The sequence below is a fragment of the Solanum verrucosum genome, unplaced genomic scaffold (genome assembly GCF_900185275.1).
Source record: "Solanum verrucosum unplaced genomic scaffold, falcon-dt-bn FXZP01000165.1, whole genome shotgun sequence".
Taxonomy (NCBI): Eukaryota; Viridiplantae; Streptophyta; class Magnoliopsida; order Solanales; family Solanaceae; genus Solanum; species Solanum verrucosum.
In genome coordinates, this window is record NW_026020340.1 from 2129923 (window position 1) to 2153685 (window position 23763).

The 23763-nt window shown below is 33.2% G+C and overlaps 2 protein-coding genes, 1 long non-coding RNA gene, 7 other non-coding genes and 1 pseudogene across 11 annotated transcripts; 3 read left to right on the forward strand and 8 right to left on the reverse strand.

Annotated features, from left to right (window-relative positions):
* Positions 1 to 1032: 1032 nt before the first annotated feature.
* On the forward strand, positions 1033 to 9312 carry LOC125837197 (uncharacterized; annotated as a pseudogene). Its single transcript, XR_007443504.1, has 4 exons — positions 1033 to 1818; positions 8269 to 8361; positions 8456 to 8523; positions 8606 to 9312. The product of XR_007443504.1 is annotated as an uncharacterized LOC125837197 (transcript).
* On the forward strand, positions 2385 to 7606 carry LOC125837226 (uncharacterized). The gene is made up of 3 exons (XR_007443505.1): positions 2385 to 2474; positions 5697 to 5739; positions 7455 to 7606. It is a non-coding gene; the product is annotated as an uncharacterized LOC125837226 (long non-coding RNA).
* Positions 2430 to 2522, reverse strand: TRNAY-GUA (transfer RNA tyrosine (anticodon GUA)). Its single transcript has 2 exons — positions 2486 to 2522; positions 2430 to 2465 (listed from the first exon to the last, which is right to left on the reverse strand). It is a non-coding gene; the product is annotated as a tRNA-Tyr (tRNA).
* Positions 3872 to 3965, reverse strand: TRNAY-GUA (transfer RNA tyrosine (anticodon GUA)). The gene is made up of 2 exons: positions 3929 to 3965; positions 3872 to 3907 (listed from the first exon to the last, which is right to left on the reverse strand). It is a non-coding gene; the product is annotated as a tRNA-Tyr (tRNA).
* TRNAY-GUA (transfer RNA tyrosine (anticodon GUA)) lies at positions 4726 to 4819 on the reverse strand. The gene is made up of 2 exons: positions 4783 to 4819; positions 4726 to 4761 (listed from the first exon to the last, which is right to left on the reverse strand). It is a non-coding gene; the product is annotated as a tRNA-Tyr (tRNA).
* Positions 5652 to 5744, reverse strand: TRNAY-GUA (transfer RNA tyrosine (anticodon GUA)). Its single transcript has 2 exons — positions 5708 to 5744; positions 5652 to 5687 (listed from the first exon to the last, which is right to left on the reverse strand). It is a non-coding gene; the product is annotated as a tRNA-Tyr (tRNA).
* On the reverse strand, positions 6637 to 6730 carry TRNAY-GUA (transfer RNA tyrosine (anticodon GUA)). Its single transcript has 2 exons — positions 6694 to 6730; positions 6637 to 6672 (listed from the first exon to the last, which is right to left on the reverse strand). It is a non-coding gene; the product is annotated as a tRNA-Tyr (tRNA).
* Positions 7518 to 7611, reverse strand: TRNAY-GUA (transfer RNA tyrosine (anticodon GUA)). Its single transcript has 2 exons — positions 7575 to 7611; positions 7518 to 7553 (listed from the first exon to the last, which is right to left on the reverse strand). It is a non-coding gene; the product is annotated as a tRNA-Tyr (tRNA).
* A 1086-nt stretch (positions 9313 to 10398) lies between the features above and the next one.
* TRNAY-GUA (transfer RNA tyrosine (anticodon GUA)) lies at positions 10399 to 10492 on the reverse strand. Its single transcript has 2 exons — positions 10456 to 10492; positions 10399 to 10434 (listed from the first exon to the last, which is right to left on the reverse strand). It is a non-coding gene; the product is annotated as a tRNA-Tyr (tRNA).
* Positions 10493 to 10854: 362 nt separating this feature from the next.
* Positions 10855 to 14033, reverse strand: LOC125837201 (haloacid dehalogenase-like hydrolase domain-containing protein At4g39970). Its single transcript, XM_049516351.1, has 11 exons — positions 13592 to 14033; positions 13238 to 13331; positions 12590 to 12634; positions 12434 to 12484; positions 12229 to 12303; positions 12116 to 12149; positions 11825 to 11880; positions 11676 to 11735; positions 11347 to 11406; positions 11210 to 11256; positions 10855 to 11110 (listed from the first exon to the last, which is right to left on the reverse strand). Exons 1-11 carry the CDS (start codon positions 13942 to 13944, stop codon positions 11062 to 11064), a joined length of 924 nt encoding a protein of 307 aa, XP_049372308.1. The 5' UTR covers positions 13945 to 14033; the 3' UTR covers positions 10855 to 11061.
* Positions 14034 to 14977: 944 nt separating this feature from the next.
* LOC125837218 (glycine-rich cell wall structural protein 1) lies at positions 14978 to 16011 on the forward strand. Its single transcript, XM_049516371.1, has one exon. It carries the CDS (start codon positions 15000 to 15002, stop codon positions 15405 to 15407), a length of 408 nt encoding a protein of 135 aa, XP_049372328.1. The 5' UTR covers positions 14978 to 14999; the 3' UTR covers positions 15408 to 16011.
* Positions 16012 to 23763: the final 7752 nt, after the last annotated feature.

The window sequence follows — 23763 nt, forward strand, 5'->3', positions numbered from 1 at the left end:
TGCGTCTTTAATATTAAGAGTATGATTGAAAATATCTTTCAATTTTAATCTTGAATTGATAAAGCGATAATTATTTTGGAATAATTCTTTTAAGCTAAAGTAACAATCAAAACGGGACAGAGTGAGTATTAAATAAAACTAAGTATTTTCTCATGTCCATTTTACTTATCATAAGTTTTTCATGTCCCTTGAGAAAATATTATCTAAAAAAATAATTTAAACAAATTATCCTAATTTACTCTGGTCTAATTTAATAGTTTCCCCCCTATATCAATCACCCTATATTTATTGAGCTTTCATTTGTTTGCACTTAATAGATGTTTGATTTTGAATGGTTCAGATTTTTAGTCATTATAAATACATTTACTTTTATTAATTTGTATAAAAAGATCTTAATAATTAAAATCTAAAAAGAAAAATCATAATCCTTGTGTGCACTATATTTAGAGAGAAGTATTGAAAATATCCTTAAATTGAGCATGAATTATTAGTTTATCTCGAACTATTGACAGCCTTAAAAACACACCTTTACTTGACTAACTAAACTTAAATACACTCCCGATCTTGCAACACGAGTAAAATATACCTCTAAATTCTCGTCAAGTTTAGGACTGTTTTCAACACTTCTGTCGGTTTTTTTTTTAAGAGTTGCATGCTACTACAAGAATTTGAGACCACTTGTTATATCATGTGACAAATAGTGGTGCATCTATATTTAATTAGTCAAGTAGAAGTATTTTCACGACTATCAATAAATCAAAAATGAAACTAATAATTTACATCAAATTGAGGATATTTTTAATACCCTCTAATATTTATCATCATTCTATCCACGATCACCGACCCTACCACAAAATACAGCAAAATAAGGCTAATTAATTTTTATTTTATTTTTTTAACCTATTAGGACCCTCAAAGCATCAATCAAGCATCAATCATTGAAGCATAGTGTGTGACAGGAATATAATGAGTCAAGTAAAATACAATAAAAGATCAATAAATTAACTAGTAAAGCATACTCTGACAAGAACAAACATCAGAATCCCACTATACATTCCTTAAAAAACACTTTTTTTCTCCCCTCAATTCTTTCTTTTGTCCATTAAGGTATTGGAATCCAGCAAAATCTCATGATTCTTTGATTCTTTATATGTTTATGGTGCTCATAAGTCATAGTTTCCAATAGTATATGGCCAAGTCAAACTGTTTCAGCGTCACTGCATCTAGAAGCTGGTTCCTCAAATACTCTTTTTCAAACTCAGGTTTAAAATCTTCCACCACAGATTTAGGCAATGGTACTATAATCCACTGCTGGATACCCAAAACCCATAAAGAAAAAAAGCCCTCTTTGGTCCTCATACATGGGATTGGAGCTAATGCTATGTGGCAATGGAGTGAGTTCATCAAACCCTTATCATCAAGATTCAATCTTTATGTCCCTGACTTGTTGTTTTTTGGTGAATCTTACACTTCTAGGCCAGAAAGAACTGAATCTTTTCAGGCTGAGTGTGTTATGAGGACTATGGAGGGTTATGGGGTTAAGAAAATGGATGTTGTAGGGTTGAGTTATGGTGGTTTTGTGGGGTATAGTATGGCTGTTCAGTTTCCTGAGGTAGTGGAGAAACTGGTTCTTGTGTGTTGTGGTGTTTGTTTTGAGGAAAAAGATATGGAGAATAGGATGTTTCAAGTGAAGAGTGTTGATGAGGCTGTTGCAGTTTTGTTGCCACAGAGTCCTGAAAAGTTGAGAGAGTTGGTGAAATTGTCTTTTTACAAGCCTATCAAGAATCTTCCTTCTTGTTTTCTCATGATTTTATTGATGTAAGTCTTGATTTCCCACTTCTATATACTTTTTTTATGTTGGAATTTGTTTCTGTTTACATGACTATCTAACTAGTGTTTGTGCAGGTTGAGTATTAGGTATAAAGATTGAATTTTTTTTGTTTTAGAGCAAAGGAAGTTTATGTTTTCTATCATGAATTATTGGTGATTATTTTGTTGCTTGGTGGGATAAGTAGGATTCTTGAAGGTTTTGATGTTTTCATTGAATTATTAGAACCACTGAACAAGATAGAAGAATTGAGGATTATAAATCAGTCTCATGCTTACTATTACAAAAAAAGCTTGTGTACCTCATGGGGAGGTCGATGATTAGAGTATAAGGTGAGTTAGAAGTCGTTCCCTTTTCCCAGAGTTTAGATATATTCGTTTCTTTCACTTATTTTTAGATTTCTATCACTATTTGTTGTTTCGGCTTGATATTTGATTATCTTGTTGTTTTTGTTTGTTGCTATTGCTTCTTTTTCATTATTTGTTTGGCCGAGTCTTTCAGTAACAACCTCTCTACCTTCAAAGGTAGGGGTAAGGTTTGGGCACACTCTACCCTCCCCCAGAAAGTTGCCAAAAGAAAATGATCGAAAAAAACAATTTTATCCGACCTGACGGATTCGAACCAGCGACCTAAGGATATCTGAAAGGTTTACACCTACTACAGTCCTCCGCTCTACCAACTGAGCTAAGGTCAGTTGCATATAAATCCTTCCTAGTTGATAATATTATGAGGTGATCTATCTTATCAAATTCCAAGAATGTATATTCTACATCCCCCATTTCACAAAATTGATGTTGAGAGATATAAACTTTTGGATTCCAAGAATGTATATTCTAGATTTTGGCATGAAGAATGTTATTAGTTGTTTCAACTGGTTCTGTTAATCATACTTGTTGCCGTCATGATGTTCTTTTGCACCATTATTTTTTCTGTACGACGCTGCATATCATTCACCTAAAGCTTGCAGTTCAAGATTTGATGTCTATCTATCTCTTTGCTACAAACTCTTTTCTTCCTTTTTCTTTTTTTAAATACTCAGACAATGCAGTCTCAAGAGTTTGATCAATGTGTATTAGAAGATTTTGTGACTGTTGGATCATGGTTGTCTTCCTTATATTGCTATATGAAAATCTGAATATCTGTATTTGAAGATATTTGTGACAATTGGATAGTTGTTTTCTTCCTTATATTGATGTACGGAAATTAGTATTTGTTTGTTTGTTTGATCTTGCCTGTATATTGGAATCTGGATGATATTGTAAGGTGGTCTTACTTAGAAAGTTCCAAGAATGAATTTTGTCTTCCATCTACAACTTCAAATATATCAAGTTGAGGAAGCAGCTTCTTAAAGTTGTTTCTAAGATGTTTATTGACTTATCTACCTTTTGGCCTGAAGTGTATATTGTTTCTTCGACCAGTTCTGGCTCCAAAGAAGTACAAGTTGTCATGATCTATGTTCATTACATCCTTCTCGTTATTTGTTCTCATGTTGTTCCTTTTGCACCACTACCTGTGCCCCCTTTCTCTCTCAAAAATAAAATCTTGAAATCTATGTTGTTCGGACTCTTCAAAAATGTCAATGGGTGCGTGTCGGATCCTCCAAAATTAGTGTATTTTTGGAGTATCCAACACGGGTGCAGCAACGTTTTCGGAGAGTCAGAGCAACTTAGCTTGAAATTTGGTATATGATTGGTATGATAAGACATCAGAGACAATTGGTTTCTTGATGGTTCCTACATTGGTTTATATAAGCTAGTTGTTGTGTCTCTGGGTTTCTTACTGAGATTTTAAGAACTCTGCCTGGATTAAGAAATTGGAGTTTGCAGGGAATCTCACACTACTGAGACAAGAATATTTTTATAAGGTGATGTTTCCCAGAAAAATGATAATAAATTCTTTTCATGCATCACTTGTCAGATGAGAGAATATTATATGAATAGCCTCTTCTCTAGAATAGAAATTATAAAAAAAATCATACCCTCTTCTCTAGAATAAAAATTATATAACAAAAGGAGAAAAAAATAGCACAAAAAATAATCAAAATCCGACCTGCCGGATTCGAACCAGCGACCTAAGGATAACTGATAGGTTTTACCCCCACTACAGTCCTCCGCTCTACCAACTGAGCTAAGGTCGGTTGTTATTGATTCTTTCCAATGTTGTTTTTAAAACATTAAAAATGTTTATTTTGACTTGTTCCAAGAAAATGACTTATGTAGTTTTGCTTCAAAGAAGCCCAGCTGTCTACCAAAGCTAGGACAAATGAGTAGAATCACCTAGTGTTTTTTTTGTCTCTGCTGGGAAATGAACGTAAGACCTCATGGCTCTCAACCACTTCATTGACCACTAAGGCCACATTCTTTTAATTACTTGCTCTCATGTTGTTCCTTTTGCTCCAATAATTGTTCTCTAGGCATTCCTTCTGCATTTTTTTTAACAAGTAGGCATTCTTTCTGCATTTTCACGCCTAATATCATTTTAAAGTTCTTGCTGTCTGCTTGTCTACATCAAATCTTTCCTTCGCCTTCACCACCCTGGTGCGCTGTTTCTCTTTCTCAAATACTATATGTAGTATGTACTCTTGAAATTCGATAGATGATTGGTATCTCAAGACATGTATGACGGTTGGATGCTTGTTTTTCTCTTACATTTGTGTAGAGAAACTAGTTGTTATGGGTCTATGTTCTGCCTGGATTAAAAAAATGAAAATTGCAGGGAATCTCACACTACTCACACATGAACATATTCAATAAGTTGCTATTCCCTATGATAATGGTAATAAATACTTTTCATGTACCTCTTGTCAGAATGGGAGTATATTAAAAGGGAAACCCCTCTTCTACAGACTAAAATAGTTTTTAAAAAAAAATAGAAAGTACATGGCAAAAAATAATCAATCCGACCTGCCGGATTCGAACCAGCGACCTAAGGATATCTGATAGGTTTTACACCCACTACAGTCCTCCGCTCTACCAACTGAGCTAAGGTCGGTTTCTATTTATTCTTCTCTATGTTGTAGTTTTGAGAACATAAAATGCCTATCTTGCATGTTCCTTAGAAGCTTGAAAACATTGTAAGGTGATCTTAGTGAGTTACAAGAATAAATTTTGTCTTCCATCTCCAATTTCAAATATATGCAGTTGAGGAAGAAAATTCTAAAATTGTTTATAAAATGATTGGTTCTGAGGGTCTTTTGGAAACAACCTATCTATCTCCACAAGGTAGGGGTAAGGTTTGTGTACATTCTACTCTCCCCTAAACCCCATTTGTGGGAATACAATGGGTATGTTGTTGTTGTTGGTTCTTTTGGCCTGAAATTTACAATATTTCTTCCACCAGTTCTCCTCCAAAGAAGCGCAAATTAACATGAACTATGTGCATTGCATCCTTCTAATTATTTGTTCTCGTGTTGTTCCTTTTGCACCACCAATTATCCTTAGGTATTCCTTGTGCATTTTCATGCAAAGTATTGGTTTCAAGTTATTGTCTGTTTGTCTATTTAATTCTTTCCTTCCCCTCCACCGCCCTGGTTCCCCTTTCTTTATCAAATGTGATGTCTGTATATATTCTTGAAATTCGATAAATGATTGGTATTTCAAGACATTTGTTTGAGTTGAGTGCTTGTTTTCTGCCTGGATTATAAAATTGGAGATTGCAGGGAATCTCACACTACTGACACAACACTAAAACTATATAGGTTGCTATTGCTGAAGAAATGATATTAAATATTGTTGTCTTGTTGTCAGAGTGGGACTATATTATATGGCAAGCCCCTCTTCTCCAGAATAAAATAATTATTTTGAAAAAAGAGAAAAAGAATCAATCCGACCTGCCGGATTCGAACCAGCGACCTAAGGATATCCGAAAGGCTTACACCTACTACAGTCCTCCGCTCTACCAACTGAGCTAAGGTCGGTTGTTGTTGGTTCTTTCCAATGCTATGGTTTTGAAAACATTAAAGAATGTCTATCTTGTTTTGTCCCAAGAATGAATTCCCTCTCTAAACACAGCTGAATATTGTCCAACAGTTGCATGAGCATGATCACTTTTTTTTTTCTTATCGAGAAAAGATAAAAGAAGAGGAACTCATTCTAATGCTTACCTTGACTTGGAGTCTTGATAACATTATAAGTAAGGTGATCTTACTTTGTGAATCCCAAGAATGAATTTCGTCTTCCGTCTACATTTTTAATGAATATGAAGTTGTGGAAGAAACTTTGAAGTTGTTTATTAGATGTTTGGTGACTTATCTACCTTTTGGACTAAAGTGTACATTATTTCTTCAACTAGTTCTGCTGCATAGAAGACCAGTTCTCCTCCACAGAAGCGCAATGAACTATGTGCATTGCATCCATTTAATTATTTGTTCTTGTGTTGTTCCTTTTGCACCACTACTTTATCTCTATGTATTCCTTGTGCATTTTCATGCATAGTATTGGTTTCAAGTTGTTGTTTGTTTGTCTATGTTAACTCTTTCCTTCCCCTCCACCACCCTGGTTTCCCTTTCTTTATCAAATCTAATATGTCTGTATATATTCTTGAAATTCGATAAATGATTGGTGTTTCAAGACATTTGTTTGAGTTGAGTGCTTGTTTTCTGCCTGGATTATAAAATTGGAGATTGCAGGGAATCTCACACTACTGACACAACACTAAAACTATATAGGTTGCTATTGCTGAAGAAATGATATTAAATATTGTTGTCTTGTTGTCAGAGTGGGACTATATTATATGGCAAGCCCCTCTTCTCCAGAATAAAACAATGATTTAAAAAAATAAATAGAAAAAGAACATGGCAAAAGAATCAATCCGACCTGCCGGATTCGAACCAGCGACCTAAGGATATCTGAAAGGTTTACACCCCACTACAGTCCTCCGCTCTACCAACTGAGCTAAGGTCGGTTGTTGTTGGTTCTTTCCAATGCTATGGTTTTGTAAACATTAAAGAATGTCTATCTTGTTTTGTTCCAAGAATGAATTCCCTCTCAAAGCACTGCTGAATATTGTCCATCAGTGTTATCAAGAATGCCTATTGCATGAGCATTTTTTTACTTGTCAAAAAAGGTAAAAGAAGGGGAAACTCATGCTAATGCTTATATGAAGTTGAGGAAGAAAGATTTAAAGCTGGTTATAAGATGTTTGGTGACTTTATCTACCAAGCCTAAATTATCATGATCTATGTGCATTGTGTCCTTGTTATTTGCTCTTGTATTTTTCCATTTGCACCACTACTTGTTCTCTAGGCATTCTTTCTGCATTTTCATGCCTAAGTATTGGTTTAAAGTTCTTGCTGTCTGTTTGTCTATATAAACTCTCACTCCCCTCCACCGCCCTGGTGCCCCTTTTCTCTTCCTCAAATATCATGTGTAGTATATATTCTCGAAATTTGTTATACGGTTGGTATATCAAGACATTTGTGACTGTTGAGTGCTTGTTTTCTTATATTGGTTTTTAGAGAAGTCAGTTATTGTGAGTCTTGTTTTTTTTAAAGAAATCTTAAGCCTCTGTCTGGATTAAGAAATTGGAGATTACAGGGAATCTCACAGTACTGACACAAAAATATATTCTATAAGCTGCTATTACCAAAGAAAATGGTAGTAAACTCTTTTCATGTACCACTTGCTAGAGTAGGAGTGTATTATATGGTAAGTCCTTTACATATATAAAAAAAAGATGGCAAAAGAATAAATCCGACCTGCCGGATTCGAACCAGCGACCTAAGGATATCTGAAAGGTTTACACCCCACTACAGTCCTCCGCTCTACCAACTGAGCTAAGGTCGGTTGCTGTTGGTTCTTTCCAATGATATGGTTTTGAAAACGTTAATAAAATGTCTTATCTTGTTTTGTCCCAAGAATGAATTTCCACTCAAAGCTACTGCTTAGTGTGTTGTTCACCAGTGATATGGAGTTATGTAATGACCTTTTTAAGGATTTTAGTTTTGGCTCTCGGAAACAACCTCTCCAACTCCAAGGTAGGAGTAAGGTTTGTGTACGCTCTACCCTCCTCCGACCCCACTTTGTGGAATTACAATATGTTAGTTGTTTGGAGATGGAGTTTTCTCATGTATGTTAGTAGTGAGAAAAAAGTTTTCTCGTAGTATCAACTTGTGGAGGTGATAAATGGAAGCATGTACTATGGAGTTCTATACAATTACTATAGCATGCACTTTCTCCACTAGTTTAATTAAGTGATCACCTCTATCTTTTGTGCGCGAGGAGTTTCAGTGAGATGAACACTGAGGCTTTCAGCTAGTAGAATTTTCACAGAAGCTAGATAGGAATGCTGTCGACATTTAGCAAATTGATCAACTGAACTTCGATCCAGCTTTTAATCTACATCTATGTTTGGCTTCTCATTAATACGAGAAGTTTGAATAAATGTCACGATTGTTCAACCTAAAGTTGGTATTTACGTGTTTTCCCCCCTTGTTGTGGCAGGTGATGTGCACAGTCAATCATCAAGAAAGAAAGGAGTTGATCGAAACATTACACTATAACAGAAAGCTCTCTGATCTTCCTAAGATTACTCAGGTTCGTATAAACTATGGTCTTACCTCTGCGCTTAAAGTTCAACAATTATCGTTTGTTATTAGTTCTCTTACTGATATCCATCTCCTTTATGCAGCCTACGTTGATAATATGGGGAGAATATGATCAGATACTCCCACTAGAATTGGCTCACAGATTAAAAAGGTCAAACCTTACAAAACTAGACTAGCTCAAGCATTAAACGACTAGCTTTGCGTTTTTGTCTGAACTTGCTTTGATGGTGCAGGCATTTAAGTGAGAACGCGGAACTTGTTATAATAAAGGATGCAGGACATGCAATTAACATGGAGAAACCGAAGGAGCTTTTCAAACACTTGAAGTCATTCCTTCTTGATTCGCGCCCTCATACTAAACACGACAGTAATGGCAACAGCCACAAGCTGGATTAAAACGCGTGAAGACGACATTACATTGGAGGACTTTCCTGGTAATTTGGCTGAATCTCTTGGTTATCTACCTTCATTGCATTTATTTGTCACTTGGTTCTTGCAATCTCTCGGTGCATATTCATGAGCACCTGCACAGAGTATTTGTTCTTTGAAGGTAGTTCCCTGAACCGAACAATACGATCCTGGATATTCTCCTTTCCATCACTAACTTATTTAGGCTCAGAGTTTCAAGTTGCAAGGTCCTCTTCCTGAGTCGATTCAAAACCTTATGAACCTAACGCAACTTGATCTTAAGTTACATTTACGAAACCCCAATCATGGGTAGAGGACTCTGCAGTCAGTTAAAACTCGGTCTAAATAACTTAGTGATGGAAGGGAGAATATCCAGGATGGTATTGTTCCGTTCAGGGAGTAACCTTTAATGAACGAATACTCTGTGTGGGTGAGATTCGAAAGAGATTCAAGAATAGACCCTGAGAGATTGGAAGAATCAAGCGAGAAATAATGCAATGAAGTTAGATAGCCAAGAGATCCAGGCAAATGACTAGAAAAAATCATTCTAGTGAACATACTTATTTCCTTCTAGACCTATTTAATAGGCGTTTCGCAATAGAAATCAAATATTTTTCACTTTTTTTTGGAATTTTTAAATTGGAGTTACGTTTGATTATATTTTTTGCAAAGAATATTTGGTTGATTAAATGTACTTTTTCTAATAAGATGTGATTTTAACATACAATCAAATCTGCTTTTTAAATGCCCAAAATTGTTGTTTCACTAATTCAAATGCCATAATTAGCTAACAAGCTTATTCCAGGTTATAACACATTTTGTTAATTACTTAATGTTGCTAGGATTCTGCAAAATCTTTTATTATGTACTTATGTTTTTTTTCCCCTTAAAATGGGGGCGTTTTAATAAAATACAAAAAAATTGGTCTAAATTTGAAAAAAGAAAATAAATGCAGTGGTCAAAAAGTGAGATGGAAATTAAACAAGTTTTCCATCGGATTCATTTTTTTCTAACTTTTATGAAAACACAATTTGAGTTTGGGTGTATCGAAAATAACATTTCTGCTCAATGAAGATATTAATGTAAGATTTGCATATATTTCACCTTCCTCAAATCGTAATTATGAAACTATACTAAATATATTTTTGTTGTTGAATGTTTCACCAAATAAATATGTATCTTCTCCGTAAATTTAAACGTTTCTCATATATTATTTCATTTGTGTCCGTAAGAACATTAATTAATGTCAAATTGAGAAAATTATTAGGTGAGACTTGCAAAGCATAACAATGACAGATTGACAATGGTGCAAAACTTGGTGGTAGTGCAAGACACCCCACAATAACACATATCGAAGATCTAGCGTCGATGAGTTTAAAATATATTCGTGCTAAATGGTTTATTATTTAGGTAGTATTTTGCTCAAATATTAGGCTATGGAGGAATAGCTGGAAAGTATCAAAATGGATTACGTTGTGTTCGAACTCTGAAAATGAAATCGTTTTACTTCAATGCCTATTGTGTCGGCTTGGCCTTTCATAAGTGGAGACAGAATAAAGCGGTGAAATATTCCGACGCAAATCCGAATAAGTCGAAACATGGAAAAAAGATTAAAAAATCCGACCTGCCGGATTCGAACCAGCGACCTAAAGATTATCTGACAGGCTTGCACCCACTACAGTCTTCCGCTCTACCAACTGAGCTAAGGTCGGTTGTGTTTTAATTCTTCGATAAATATATTATATACTATTCTATCCTAATTATTGTGAAGTATGTATAGTCAAAAATAGATCGGCCCTCAAATCGGGTCAAGTTATACTTGTTCGAGTTGACTCGATAGTGGTACGATCAACTAAGCTTTATTTGAGCAACTGTTCCTGGGCTTACATTAGTTATAATTATATATGGTCTTCCAAAAGTAGACCACCAAGTGTTAAGAGTTGTCAGGTTGTCATTTTAATTTTTTACTTTTTTTTTATTTCCAATCAGTTGTTCAGTATACACGTTAAGATTCGACTAAATCAAGGATCATATCCCTTGAAGGACATGAGTAATGAGAGACAAGCAACAGTGCTTGGAACTGAAAAATAAGATTACATTATATAGACATATACTATGAATGTGATGTGATTTAACTGTTATTTTACACAAAATGAATAATTATGAACAATTTATTTTAGAACAAAAAATGATACAAGCTTGCCAAAACTTCTTTTCAGATACCAAGGACTCCGTTGTTTCAGCTTCGAAACTCTTTGTATAATGGACCCGTCCCTCTATCCTATTTCGTGACCACAACATCTTGAAGAAGTGACTCTAAATCATTAAACCTGCACGAACGCAATAATTAGTCATAAATCATCATTCCTATAAGTTTGTTAAAGTATTATACTACAATGACCAGCATATATGTGTGTATGTATTCATACCTAACATCACTCAAGTCAGGATAGATTGCTATGGCTTCTTTGAAATCCTGTGAAACATGATAATGTGTCCCGATAATGATGTCACTTATCGTTAAGCATGAAAGGCGATGAAGGAAGACCATAATGATATGTGTTACCTGATCCGCGGTAGATGAAGTGTAGGTTATTACACACGACATTCCAGCTCCGGTTGCAGCCTGAGAAATTGGTTAAGTACAGAACAGTTATAACGAATACTGCAGTTCACATATCCGGACCCTAACAATGCCATTTTGATCACCTATATATAAGCCTATTAAGAAGATGAAATTAGTTTCGCGAGAAGGCAAAGATGTACTAATAAGGGCGAGTTACAAATAGGCGTTACATTTCCATATGATGAAGATCAAAGTCCTACTACTTCGAACTACAAACAACCTCTCGAAAGAACTTTAGAATGTAAGTTACAGAAAATTGGGAGATGAACCTGTAGTCCGATGACACTATCCTCTACCACCAAACAATTGCTTTCTGAGACGCCAAGTTTCTGACGAAAACCAAACCAAATGTCAAAAGAAGTATGATAAATGTTATAATACGCGGTATGAAAGTGCAAATATGTATAATACTAATCACCTTGGCAGCTGTAATGTATATTGAAGGATCAGGCTTTTTTTCTTTCACATCATCACCTGGAAATTACAATTACGCTATTCAAAGAGTCCTGTGCTGATACACATCTACTAACTAAAATCATGTAATCTTATGAGATAGTAGTAGTAGTTTCAAGACGAAATGGACCGTGTTCTATCATACAGCATTTCAATTTACGACAGCATAAATACGTGAAGTAGTTATGAAGTAGCATCATGTTCTTTTACAGAAATAGGTAGCATAAGTCATCAAAAGAAGTCCGGATAAAGATACCTGCAAGGAAGCAATCAAGACCATGGAACCGATCCTAAAAGAAAAAATTTGGACAAACAATTAACCTTGTTTCGACAAGAAATAGAACGAAAAGGAAACATGCTTCCACTTACAAGTCCTATAAGATTCTCAAGACACAGTACAACTGAACTTTTAGTTGCAGCAGAGCAGACAGCGAGCATCTTGCCCTGGAATACAATGGAAAAGGTGTTAATGCTAGGAACGGAACCAGGTAGGCCCAAGGGGTTCATTCGAACCCCCTTCAACGGAAAATTACACAGCAGAGTAAGAACTGCAGTTGTAAGGTAAATATCTTACAGCAGCCTTAGCCTCATCCATCAATCTTAAAACTCCTGGTCTCGGCTCAACCTGCCAAAAGCAACACCAAATCGTTTCGTAAATGAAAACTGGATATGCTACGAAATTCAAGCGATTTAAGCAGGAACAATGATGAATATAGATAATCTATCTTACAGTTCCAGATTTGATTATCTCTTTGTACCTCTCAGTCTTCCAATCCTACAAAAAAAATGGAAAGAATGCAAAGGGCATCGTCACCGACAAGAAATCATTTGAAAGGAAAGATACTAGTAATAATAGTAAGAACAACAAAGCAAATAAAGCAATCACATAGTTAAGCCTTGAACTAGTGACCCCTATCCATACCTTGTCGTTCGAAAACCTACTTCTAAGACTGCTTGTTGATTAGACTATAGTGTAAAACCAAAATCAATATTGTCTCATGAAAAACACATTTATTATCTCCATTTGCAAGTTTAGAGCTTAAAACAATCCGCCAATCTTCCTAGCTGCTGCATCCCCATCCCCTAGCTTCATACATTACTCAGTCAAACTTTGTTTAAGTTATGATCAAACAGTTCCGCGTCTCATTTCCCAGCCTCCCAAGCCTCCAAATCAGCCCTCAGAGTTCCACCTACCCCAGTTACCATCCTACTTGTGTTCAACTCTCCCTGCACACTATATTTCTCTGGTCCTTCCTAGTTTTTTCCTTTTTGATGAGCTATAACCTTTTATAAGATTATTTTTTATGTATATTAATAAGCATATGAGTCAAACATCAATTCACATAGCGGAAAGAATAAAGAAAATCAGATATAATACCTGAAGAGTATCAATCAGCTTGGCTCTATCGTTGTCATCCTCCGGAGAATGCTGAAAGATTGTTGAAGTAGGCCAACCATGCTCCTTAAAATACCTATCAAAACACTCGAAAAAACTCCATCAGTATATGATAAATGTTAGAAAAATGTGAACAAAATCTCATCTAAAAAGTCCGCGTAATGATTTGATCTAATCTATATTGCCATTAAAGCCTATTCCGCGTCATTTAACAACTTGTTTGGATGGTTACTACGTATCATTTCATAATATATCTTCTCAAATTTTCAAGTTTAAACTTCATAAATCTACAGGACTTCAACAGTCAAAAATATTGAGAAGAAAAATAGATAATACCATCGCATTTTGGGTTTTCCACCTCCAATTTGATTCTGTAGCACATCATAGAACTCAAGGCTCCAATTCAGCGGCTCGTCGTCATCAGAAGGGCATCGCACATTGAAATGAGAGAAAGCATCGTTATACGCTTGGCGATGAAGATGCTCGGATTCCAAAATTACGCCATCGCAATCGAATATCAAAGCTTCTAATGCTCTCGTTGAAGAAGAGGAAGCTGAAATTGATAGCGATTTCGAAGGAAGAGTTCTTCGGAATGTTGTAACTGAAGGAGAGAAGAAAAGTGAATTGCGAGAACAGAATGAGTATTGCGAATTTGGTGGAGAGATAAGTAGGTTAATGGAAGACGCCATTGTTGTAGCTGTAAACTGGAGCTTTGTGTGAAGCTTTTTTGGTTATGGCGATTGGCGGGGGATTTGATTTGTGTGGTAGTTAAGCAAATGGGGATTTTTGCATAAGTAGCCAATTTTTGTGCCTTTACTTAATAGCCTAATCCATGAAAATTAGCCGAGGCCGATCCAAAGTTTTGAAGTGTATGAGTTGCTACTAAAATAATAATTGAGTTTATAGATTTCTTAAAATAAATACAAGATATGAAGAGTTTTGTACATCTTTAAACACAATTACACAAACACTAATTTATTTTCAACGAAAATCTATCTAAGAGATTGAATGATAATAAAATAAATCTCTGTTTAATGTAAGACAATGTTAATACTTGTAGTGAATAACTATGAAATCAATCAAAAGTAGTCTTTGATCTCTAGGTTCTCGTGAGCACATACCTCAAGGGTTATATACGTCTGAAAATTAGGTAGAATGGCTAATTTTTCAAGCTTGATATAAGTTTTTAGTCCCACTAAAATACGGGAAAGAATACCGTCACTAAAAACACAAAAAAAAGCTTATGAAGATTTGAACTCCGTAAATAATTTATTGGGTTTGAATATGAAGTTTGAAAAACTAGCAAAAATTTATAACGCATTGAATCATCACTTAAATTTCACTTATCAATTCTTTGAAATTCAATATCGTTCTGTATTTTAATAAAGACATTCTTTTATCTAATTATTTTCACGTATCAAAAGAATAATAAAACAACAATATCCTTTAAAATAATAATTAATATTAGATAATAGGAGCTAAAACATAACAATATCAGATAATAATCTTAATAGTTTAGTTGACTGGTCACCTAATCTTTCATTTTATTAACGAAGATTTCGATTATCCACCTCGTAATATTCCTATGTTGAATTAAACAAAGCCCATTGGACTCGGATTCCATTTGCTCCGAATTTTTCTCTTTATTTTGAGCCACACAACAAAACCAATTCATTTTCCCCCAATTCTTCTCAATCTAGGTATACAGATTCTGTGCTCAAATTCAAAACCTTCAAGAGCGAAAATGAATGGCAGAGATGAAGAAAAGGGTTTAATATGGAAGCTACCGATAGTTAAATCAAAGCATTTAGGGAAAATTGGACCTGGTTTCGGAATCGGCGTTGGTTGTGGTGTTGGTATCGGAATTGGCCTTATCGGAGGCACTGGTTTTGGTCCGGGACTTCCTGGATTGCAGCTGGGTTTTGGATTAGGTGCTGGTTGTGGAATTGGTATTGGTTTTGGTTATGCAGTTGGAAGAGGTTATGCTTATGATGATAATCGGAGATACTCTAACGCCGGTAACGTTTTCAATCGGCCGGCGAGTTTTCCGAATCATGATGAAGTAGGTCAATTGCTTGATGAGATTGTTACGAATACTAAGAAATTGATCAAAACAACTACACAAGAGTTAGATAAGTGGAGAAGATCTTAATTGTGTGCTGTTATGGGCTAAGTTGCGTGGACACTTCACTTTCAATGTCGCACCGTGTCGGATACTCCTAGAATACACTATTTTTGGTGAATCCGACACACACCCGTGACATTTTTGAATAGTCCGAGCAACCTATGGGTAAGTTTCTGCTCCTTTGAAAATGGATGTGTCATTTGCTCTACTCATAAAATTAGCTTAGCTTCTTCTTCTTGTATGGATACAAGAAATATCTCGTGTTTGGTACCGAAGTAAAAAATATTATATTATGTTAAAGATGTTTGTGTATAATTTAGACGAATATTATGTATGATGGACGGTGGGAGTAGGGTAGGGGTGTTCGAGGGTATTCGAACTAAAGGATCAGCAACACTAAAAGAGTCTTAAGCATTCATCAAGAGCCATTAGACCAGTCAGAACATTTGTTCACGAAATGCTCTATGTTAATTTTATACAGATGCTTCTTAATTTCTATATATATATATATATATTTCAATACGAGGTTAATGGGTGTTCGAGCACTCTAGGTTGGTCCGCCCCTGGTTATTTTGTGGAATAAGGGTGAAGATGGTTTGTGTGAGAGTGGAAGGACGTAATCAATGCAGAATATTACTTTGTGATTTGTAAAGTTTATTTTTCATACTTTTTAGTTAGCGAATAATGCTATACTTTTACAATTGAGGTTTAAAGAGGAAGGTTTAGAAAGGGAGAACGTGAGTAAATCTTATCTTTATCGAATAAAGAAATTGTTTTTGATAGATATGAAGAGAAAACAAATAATGTAAAGAGGGAGTTGTTCGGACGATAAATATTCTTTATCTCTAACTACTTCTTCTATTTTAAAAACAATGACCTTCTTTCCTAAATAGTTTGTTTAAAAAGGAATTACCTCTTTTTTTTTTGTAACATTTTAATTTCAATTTTTCACGTGGCATGTTTAAGGTCACAAAATTAAAGGACAATTTTGTACATTTGACATAACTTTAATTTAGGACCACAAGATTCAAAAGTCTTCTTTATTTACTTAAACTCCGTGTCAAGTCAAATCAGGTCATTCTTTGTAAAACTAAGGGAGTATAAAGTTATGATTTCGAGTCACCAAGAAAATAAAAATGATGAAAGTTGTGCATAGGATGGTTGTTCAAAATTGAATCGAGAATAAGTTATTGGTTTATCAATAATGTATTATTTGGTTTAGTAGTTTTGATTTTTTTTATATCAGGTTATCAGATCTTAATGGTTATTAAGATCTTTTTAATTGGCTAACTAATAACTCGATAGTAAATTAAATAATTATATTTGTGCCATTTTGTATATAAAGTCTTTGACTTAGTGTTTGATTTTCTACTTTTATGTCGAGTTGTCTCAAACTCTTGATTATTCTATAATGTAAAAGTGTTTGCTTTGGAACAAGATGTAACTTGTAAACTCATGTGTACGGTTCAATTGATTTGTCACCTTGTTTTTAAGTGATTTCTCATGATTTTTTGTGTGTAAAATCTTAATGATTAAAAACCGATAACTGAATGATAACGATCAATAACCAATTAGCTAATATCTTAATGATTTTATAATATTTTAACATTTCTAAAAATCAATACCTAATAAGTTAAATTGATAAACTTTACAACCAAACCGATCGATACACAATCTTACGGGTTAAGAAAAAGAGAGAGAGAAGAATTGTAGTAGCATAATGGAATAACTTTTTTTGCTATGGAAAAGTTTACTGAAGATTCTCTCGTTCAAACTTTAAAAAAAAAAAAAAACAAACAAATTAAATTCCGAAAGTCTAACCCTGATGTATTTCTTCTATTTCAATTTATTTGATCTATTTCAATTCAACACAAAATTTTAAAAAATATATAAAATTTTATAATTTTATGAACTTAAATTAAAAATGCGACCATCATAGCAGAAGTACTGCAACATTAAATCAACACTGTGAAAAAGGTTATGTACAACATCAATGTATTAATATCAAAATTTGTACACCATACTAAATGCTTCTAACAGCCTCATTAAATATATCTTGTCTCTAAAAACAAAACAAAAACCACAAGGGACCAAATTTATTGATATCAAAATTCCTTCAAAAATAAATTCAAATAATACATACATACATACCATCCATCCACGTGTTAAATATAAATCACACTACTAATAGAAAAAAATAAATCAAAATTCACAAGTTGATCTGAACAATACGATTATTACCAAACTAAGGATTGTAAAAGTGGTCTTCACATCTACATTTCCATTCAAGTGGCTTATAATTCGAGTACCTATTAGATCCGATTGATGGTGATGATGAGTCAAAATATTCCATAGCCATATTTTTACCTCGACTCGGACTCGATTCAACTCGATGATGACTCGGTGTCGTTGGCACTTGTGCCGCCATGCATGGGTGGCATTGGTTACACTTGTTGTAACAACTTGGTGGCATCGACCCTAACCTTGTTTTCTCTTCCATTAACAAATCCTAAAAAACAAAAAACTAATAATTAAAAATTCAACTCCATAACATAATAGTGTATATTTACATGCAAAGTCAACTTGTATTATTATAACTAATAAACTATACGTATGCTAATTTTTTAAACTAATATTGGGACACTACTATAAAACATGAATTTCTAATGGACGTTCCAACAAAAATTGACTCATCGTTAAGGAAATTTGTAGGGAACATTTCCGATAAGTCAATTTTCGACGAATTTCATAGGAAAGAAGAGAATTTACCTTAGTAGAATCTTGGAGTTTATGTTTATGATGATATAAACAATAAGAAGGAGAGAATAGGATAAGAAGGAAGAAAAAAAAGACAATAATTGTGGATTTGATAGAAAAATATAATGAGAAAATTGAAGTGTTACTCAAAATCATGGTAGCATTTTTTTTTCACTTTATATATAAAAATAAATTCACATAAAAAAGAAAAAAATCAAAGTTTTGTATTTTTAGAATTAGAAGAAAGAGTAGGAAGAGAGAAAAATGGGAAGAAATGAAATGAAATGAGAGATGGAAGAAAGTAAGAAGAAACTAGTGATATAATATATGAATTTTATTATATTTTTTTCTTTATTATTGTTATTTTTAGTGATGTGGGGAAAAAACAGAGAGTGAAAACAACAAGTCAAGGAAAAAGGAGAGACAGAAATAGAGGGAGAATTGGTGCAGAAAAAAGGTGGAAAAAGCTTTTTTACATTATTGAGGGCTTCACTTGATATAAATCGATACAACGTTTATTCAGATTTCAAGTTAGATACATATAGGAGTATTAAATATATTAGGTATATATATTTTCATACCAAATATATTATGTAATACAAATACGTAGGAAGAGAGAGGTGAGTAAGAGAGAAGAGGGGCGAGTGACATAGCAGAGAGGTGAGCGAGAAAGTCAGTATATCCTAGATATATACGAATCATACTTAAATATAGTCTATCTAAATAGATTACAATTAATTTAACCCACATGTATCCAAAATACATGCATTTGAGTGTGTCACTTACTGAAATAAATGTTATACATAAGGTAGTATTCGAAAACTACAGTTACAACACATAATTAGACTCTAAACTAATAAAATTTGTATGTGTTTAAATAGATTGATACAACAACAATATACTTGGTAAAAGTTTTATAAGTGAGGTTTGAAAGGACTGAAGTGTGCACAAATTCTATTGCTATTTTTGAGAAGGTACACAAATTATTTTTTATAGACCTTCGACTCAGAAACAGGTTTAAAGGTGATAGACAAATTAGTAAATGGAAAAAATAGAAATAAATCTAAAACTAAAAACATTTTTTTTATTTTCTTTTATTTCTGGTAGACTATATAGCTAGTCAGTAAACTGTAATATATGACGTGAGAACTAAGACTTGTGTAATCAATACATTTTTCTATATTTGCTTTTCTGAAGCTAATTCTCTCCCTATCTTAATTTGTTTAAAAAAAAAAAAAAAACATCTCATAGATTCTAATTTTTTGAAGTTGAAAAATGATACTATAATTTGAAAGTTTAAAATATCGTGTTTGAACATGTATTTTACATGAAACTCAAAATTTCGTAAGTGGATTCATTAAAGAAAAATCAAAAAATCAATCTAATATAGTACTATAACTAAATAATATTTTACATTGAAGAAGATCTCTTAGTTACAATTAAAGTGCATGACAACAACATAACATATTGAATGTGACTTCACAAGTAAGATCTGAACATGATGGAATATATATACAGATTTTACCCTTATCTAGGACGACTTCGATAAATTCTCAACTAAGAAAACTTAACAATATATTAAAATGCAAATGGCTATAATTTCATCAAATAGGGTTTCAAACAAATGTTTTAAAAAATAGCACTTAATTAAAAGACACATAACATGTAATAAGAAAAAATATTGATAGTTCCAATATTTTGCAAAGAGTGACCATAAAATAGTGACAGTTCAAAGAGAAGTGTCAACATCCCCTTCCCTAAAAAGGGATTTTAATCAGTCAATAAAGGAGCTAGCTACTACTATTATTTATTTATTTTAAATGTGGTCACTTTCTGCAAAAACACAGAGAATAGTACTTTTAAAAATGGTCCATATAATTAATTAAAGATAATTAATTGACATATATTTAAGAAGATTGAATGATTTGTGACATGCTATAGTAACCTAATTCTGAAAAACCTAAGCCCTAATTTAATAGGAGTCTATGAAAATGGTGTAGCTTTTTAGAGTAGTGTCTAATTTGACTTGTAACTTCATGTGTTGGAAGGGACAATTTGCTATAGTAGTGGTTATCCTTTCAAGTTTCATCTTGTTTGCTTATTGGACTTTTTTTAGAAAAATATTAGTAGTGGTAGGCTATTACCTAAAGTTTATTGACTCGATTAATTTAGATAGGTGTTGTATATGACTTATTAAAGAGGAAGTGTGTTCTTTGCTTGGAGTTTCTCTATTCTCGAACTTCATAACACGACCCGCCTCGAGACTCGATCTGTGACCTAACCATGTGATCTAACGCTCATCAGGTCTTCCTAAACCTAGGACCTGACCTTGAATTTTTCAACCCGAACCCCGACCTGAGACTCGTTCTTGAATTGAAACAGGGCCAAAGCCCATCAAGATAGGGTTGGTGTTAGGTTTAGGTCTTGGAGTTGGGTCTCTGGATCAAGTTCATGTCTTGGGGTAGGGCCTAGTGTTGGGGTTGGCTCTCGGGTGGAGGTCAAGTCAAGGTTGGGTCTCGAGGTCGGGGTTAGGATCTCAAGCTCAATCTTGGTATCGAGTTTGGTCTTAAGTCTCAAGTCGGATCTTAGGTTAGGGTTAGGATTGTGTCCGAGGTCGGTCTTGGGTTGGCATCAAACTATAAGGGTGAGGTCCTGCATTGGGTCGTTACATGGGTTAGGGTCTAGAGTTATAGTGTTTGTTTAGATTATATACCTAAATCCCCTTGGGACTATATATTTTTCCTTTATTACTGAACACAAGAAAATAACTTGAAAAAATACTTATTTTCTAGAAAAACACTTTTTGTGGAAATTTTTTTATCTTCCTTCGTATCGACCATTGTCTAATATAATTTAAAACAAAAACTAACTATTATAGTATATATTTTTTAATACAAAACTCAAATTGGTTTAGTTTCTAACATCAATGTGCTTTAGGGAAAAGTGTATGAAAAATACTTTAATTTTGGACGAAATTGTTGTTACGATATCAAACTTTATGGAAGATCTTTTACCCACTGTACTATTTAATAGTGTATTTTAAATGTATATATGTGTCCATGTGAACACATTATTTTTTATAATGATGCAATATTTATGATGTCCATGTGGGCACATATATACTTTTAAAATACACTATTAAATAGTGCAAGGAGGTAAAAGGTCATTTCCAAAATTCAATATTGTTACATCAATTTCGGATATATTTCAGACCTTTTTTTTCATTTATTTAGAAAGATTATAACTTAATTAAATAATATTCAATTTTCAAGTATCTTGATTTATTTTTTATTGTTGGATTCACCTAAGTAAAGTTTCACAAAGATACAACCAAATATATGCCAAATATCAATGACAAGACATGACATCGGCCTAAAATAAATTTGAGAATGATGTTACGTTGTATTATTTCACGTACATGTCATAATGCATATATTCCTACCCATTATTTCTAGGTCAACTGTGCTGAATAAATTATTCATTTCACTGTGACGTTTTTATTAAAAGGTGAACGATAAATGCGAGTTAAAGAGAGAAAAAAGACTTCTAGGTTGATCAGGTTCGTAAGAAGGGGTGCAGTTGTACACACATGAACACTTTAGAAAGTGTAGCACAAATTCATATGATACTCCCATTTTTCAACTCGATCGAAGAGACAAATTTGTGAGGTATGTTACTATGAGCATGTAATAATTGAACCAACTAAAGCAACACGAGATCGATTTCACTTACTTAAATATTTTCATAGTCTCTTTTTTTTTTTCAAATTTAACTCATAATAAAATTTACAATATTTTTCAAACAACAAAGATTATAACATGTTGGTTGAAATTAATTATTTCTTTTTGTGAATACTCAAAACAAATCATTTCCCTACTATTAAGAACATCATAGGCCCATTCATAATCTGTGAAATGGGTTGGGCTCTAAATTTTGTTAGGCCCATATAGTAGTGGACCCATTTGGTGGCCCAAAAGAAAAGTACCAAATAATCAGCCCATTAACTTAAGGAAGCCCAAAATATTATCTGGCCCACCACAAACAGTATGCCTGTCTCATACCTATATATTAGAAGTTTAATTTTAGACTCGCAAATCTAAATTTAATTGCTAAACTTACAAATATTATAACCTTTGTTAGATATATTCTCGTTGATATCGTCTTCTCTCATCGTTAAAATCGATGCAAGGCATTCAACTAGAAGGAGTGAACGTTAGGCACGAATAAAAGACGTGTACCTAATAGGTTAGTGGATGTCTAAAAGAACTACTAGATGCTCATTCTTGCATATAAATATATTTTCTTTTGCTTCTCAAACATTTTATTTTATTTAATAAATAAATTAAGAATTTTTAATAATCATATTCTTTTAGCAGACAATGCAGAATCTACTTTAAAAAGTCTTTGGAATAATATGAAACAACTTGTCATTATTTGGCAAATAACTCGAATTCTCAAATACATGAAAAAATTAGTATTTGGACCAAATCTCATTATTTGGGAACTTTTAAAAATTTAAATTCTACACCAAATTTTTGCATTTGCAGTGGCGGAGCCAGTATTTTTAATAAGGGAGTTCAAAATCTGAAAAAATATATACACGAAGTAGCCGAAGGATGTTCGACATCTACTATATATATACCTAAAAAGTTATTTTAATCATGTATAAATTAATATAATTTTTCGTCGAATGGGATTTCGGATGAACCTTTTAACTATAATGTCATGGACACTACTTGTTATTTGTTGCAACGAAGATCCAATAGATTTGTTGTGGAAGTATTGATAGTTTTTAAAACTTATGGGTATAAATCATATTTCTTAAAAAAGTGAAATGTTTTCCAAATACTATGATCAATCACATGGTGAAATTTCATCCAAATTTTCACTCAAATAATATTTGCCAAAAATATTTGGGAATCTATGATCGAACGCTAGCCAAGAATGGAAAAAAATGGGAAATCCAAATAAACTAACATTTAAATAAAGTTTTAAATTTCAATATATTTTAAACAGTATGCCAATTTTATTTGTGAATAATAATATAAAACTTTAATTCAGCCAAAGTTCAATAGGTATGAATTAATTGAAATAGGGTTGTACCATGAAATGACAGCCTACTAAAAGATCACTACAAGGAGTACAAAAATTTCTGATGTATCATGTGTGGTGTTTTAGTAACACTATACTGTTCTGTTCTTCTTTATTTTTTAATTATTCGTTCGATGTTCGATATTTTATTGATAATTTGATTTCAGATTCTGAACTAACATCGTTTATTAGTTAAAATAGAAGAATTATATTCATCTCATTACACTCCTAATTTTAACATGTACGCTCTTAATTCCAAAAAAAAAAGTTTGTTGGAATTAAATGATTTTAAGAAGTTGGAGTAATATGTATTAACTATATGATTAAATGAATATAAATTTATGTGTTTTATGTATATAAATATTGAACGTGGTAAGTATTTATCATAAGAATTAAGAATGTGTTTAGATATTTTGTTACACCTGATATTGATATCAAACTGTTTCAATTCACTATGATGATTACTTAATTATAATTAAGAAAGTAATCTTTTTTAGGATCATGTACTATATATTTGACATGAAAATTGAATGCG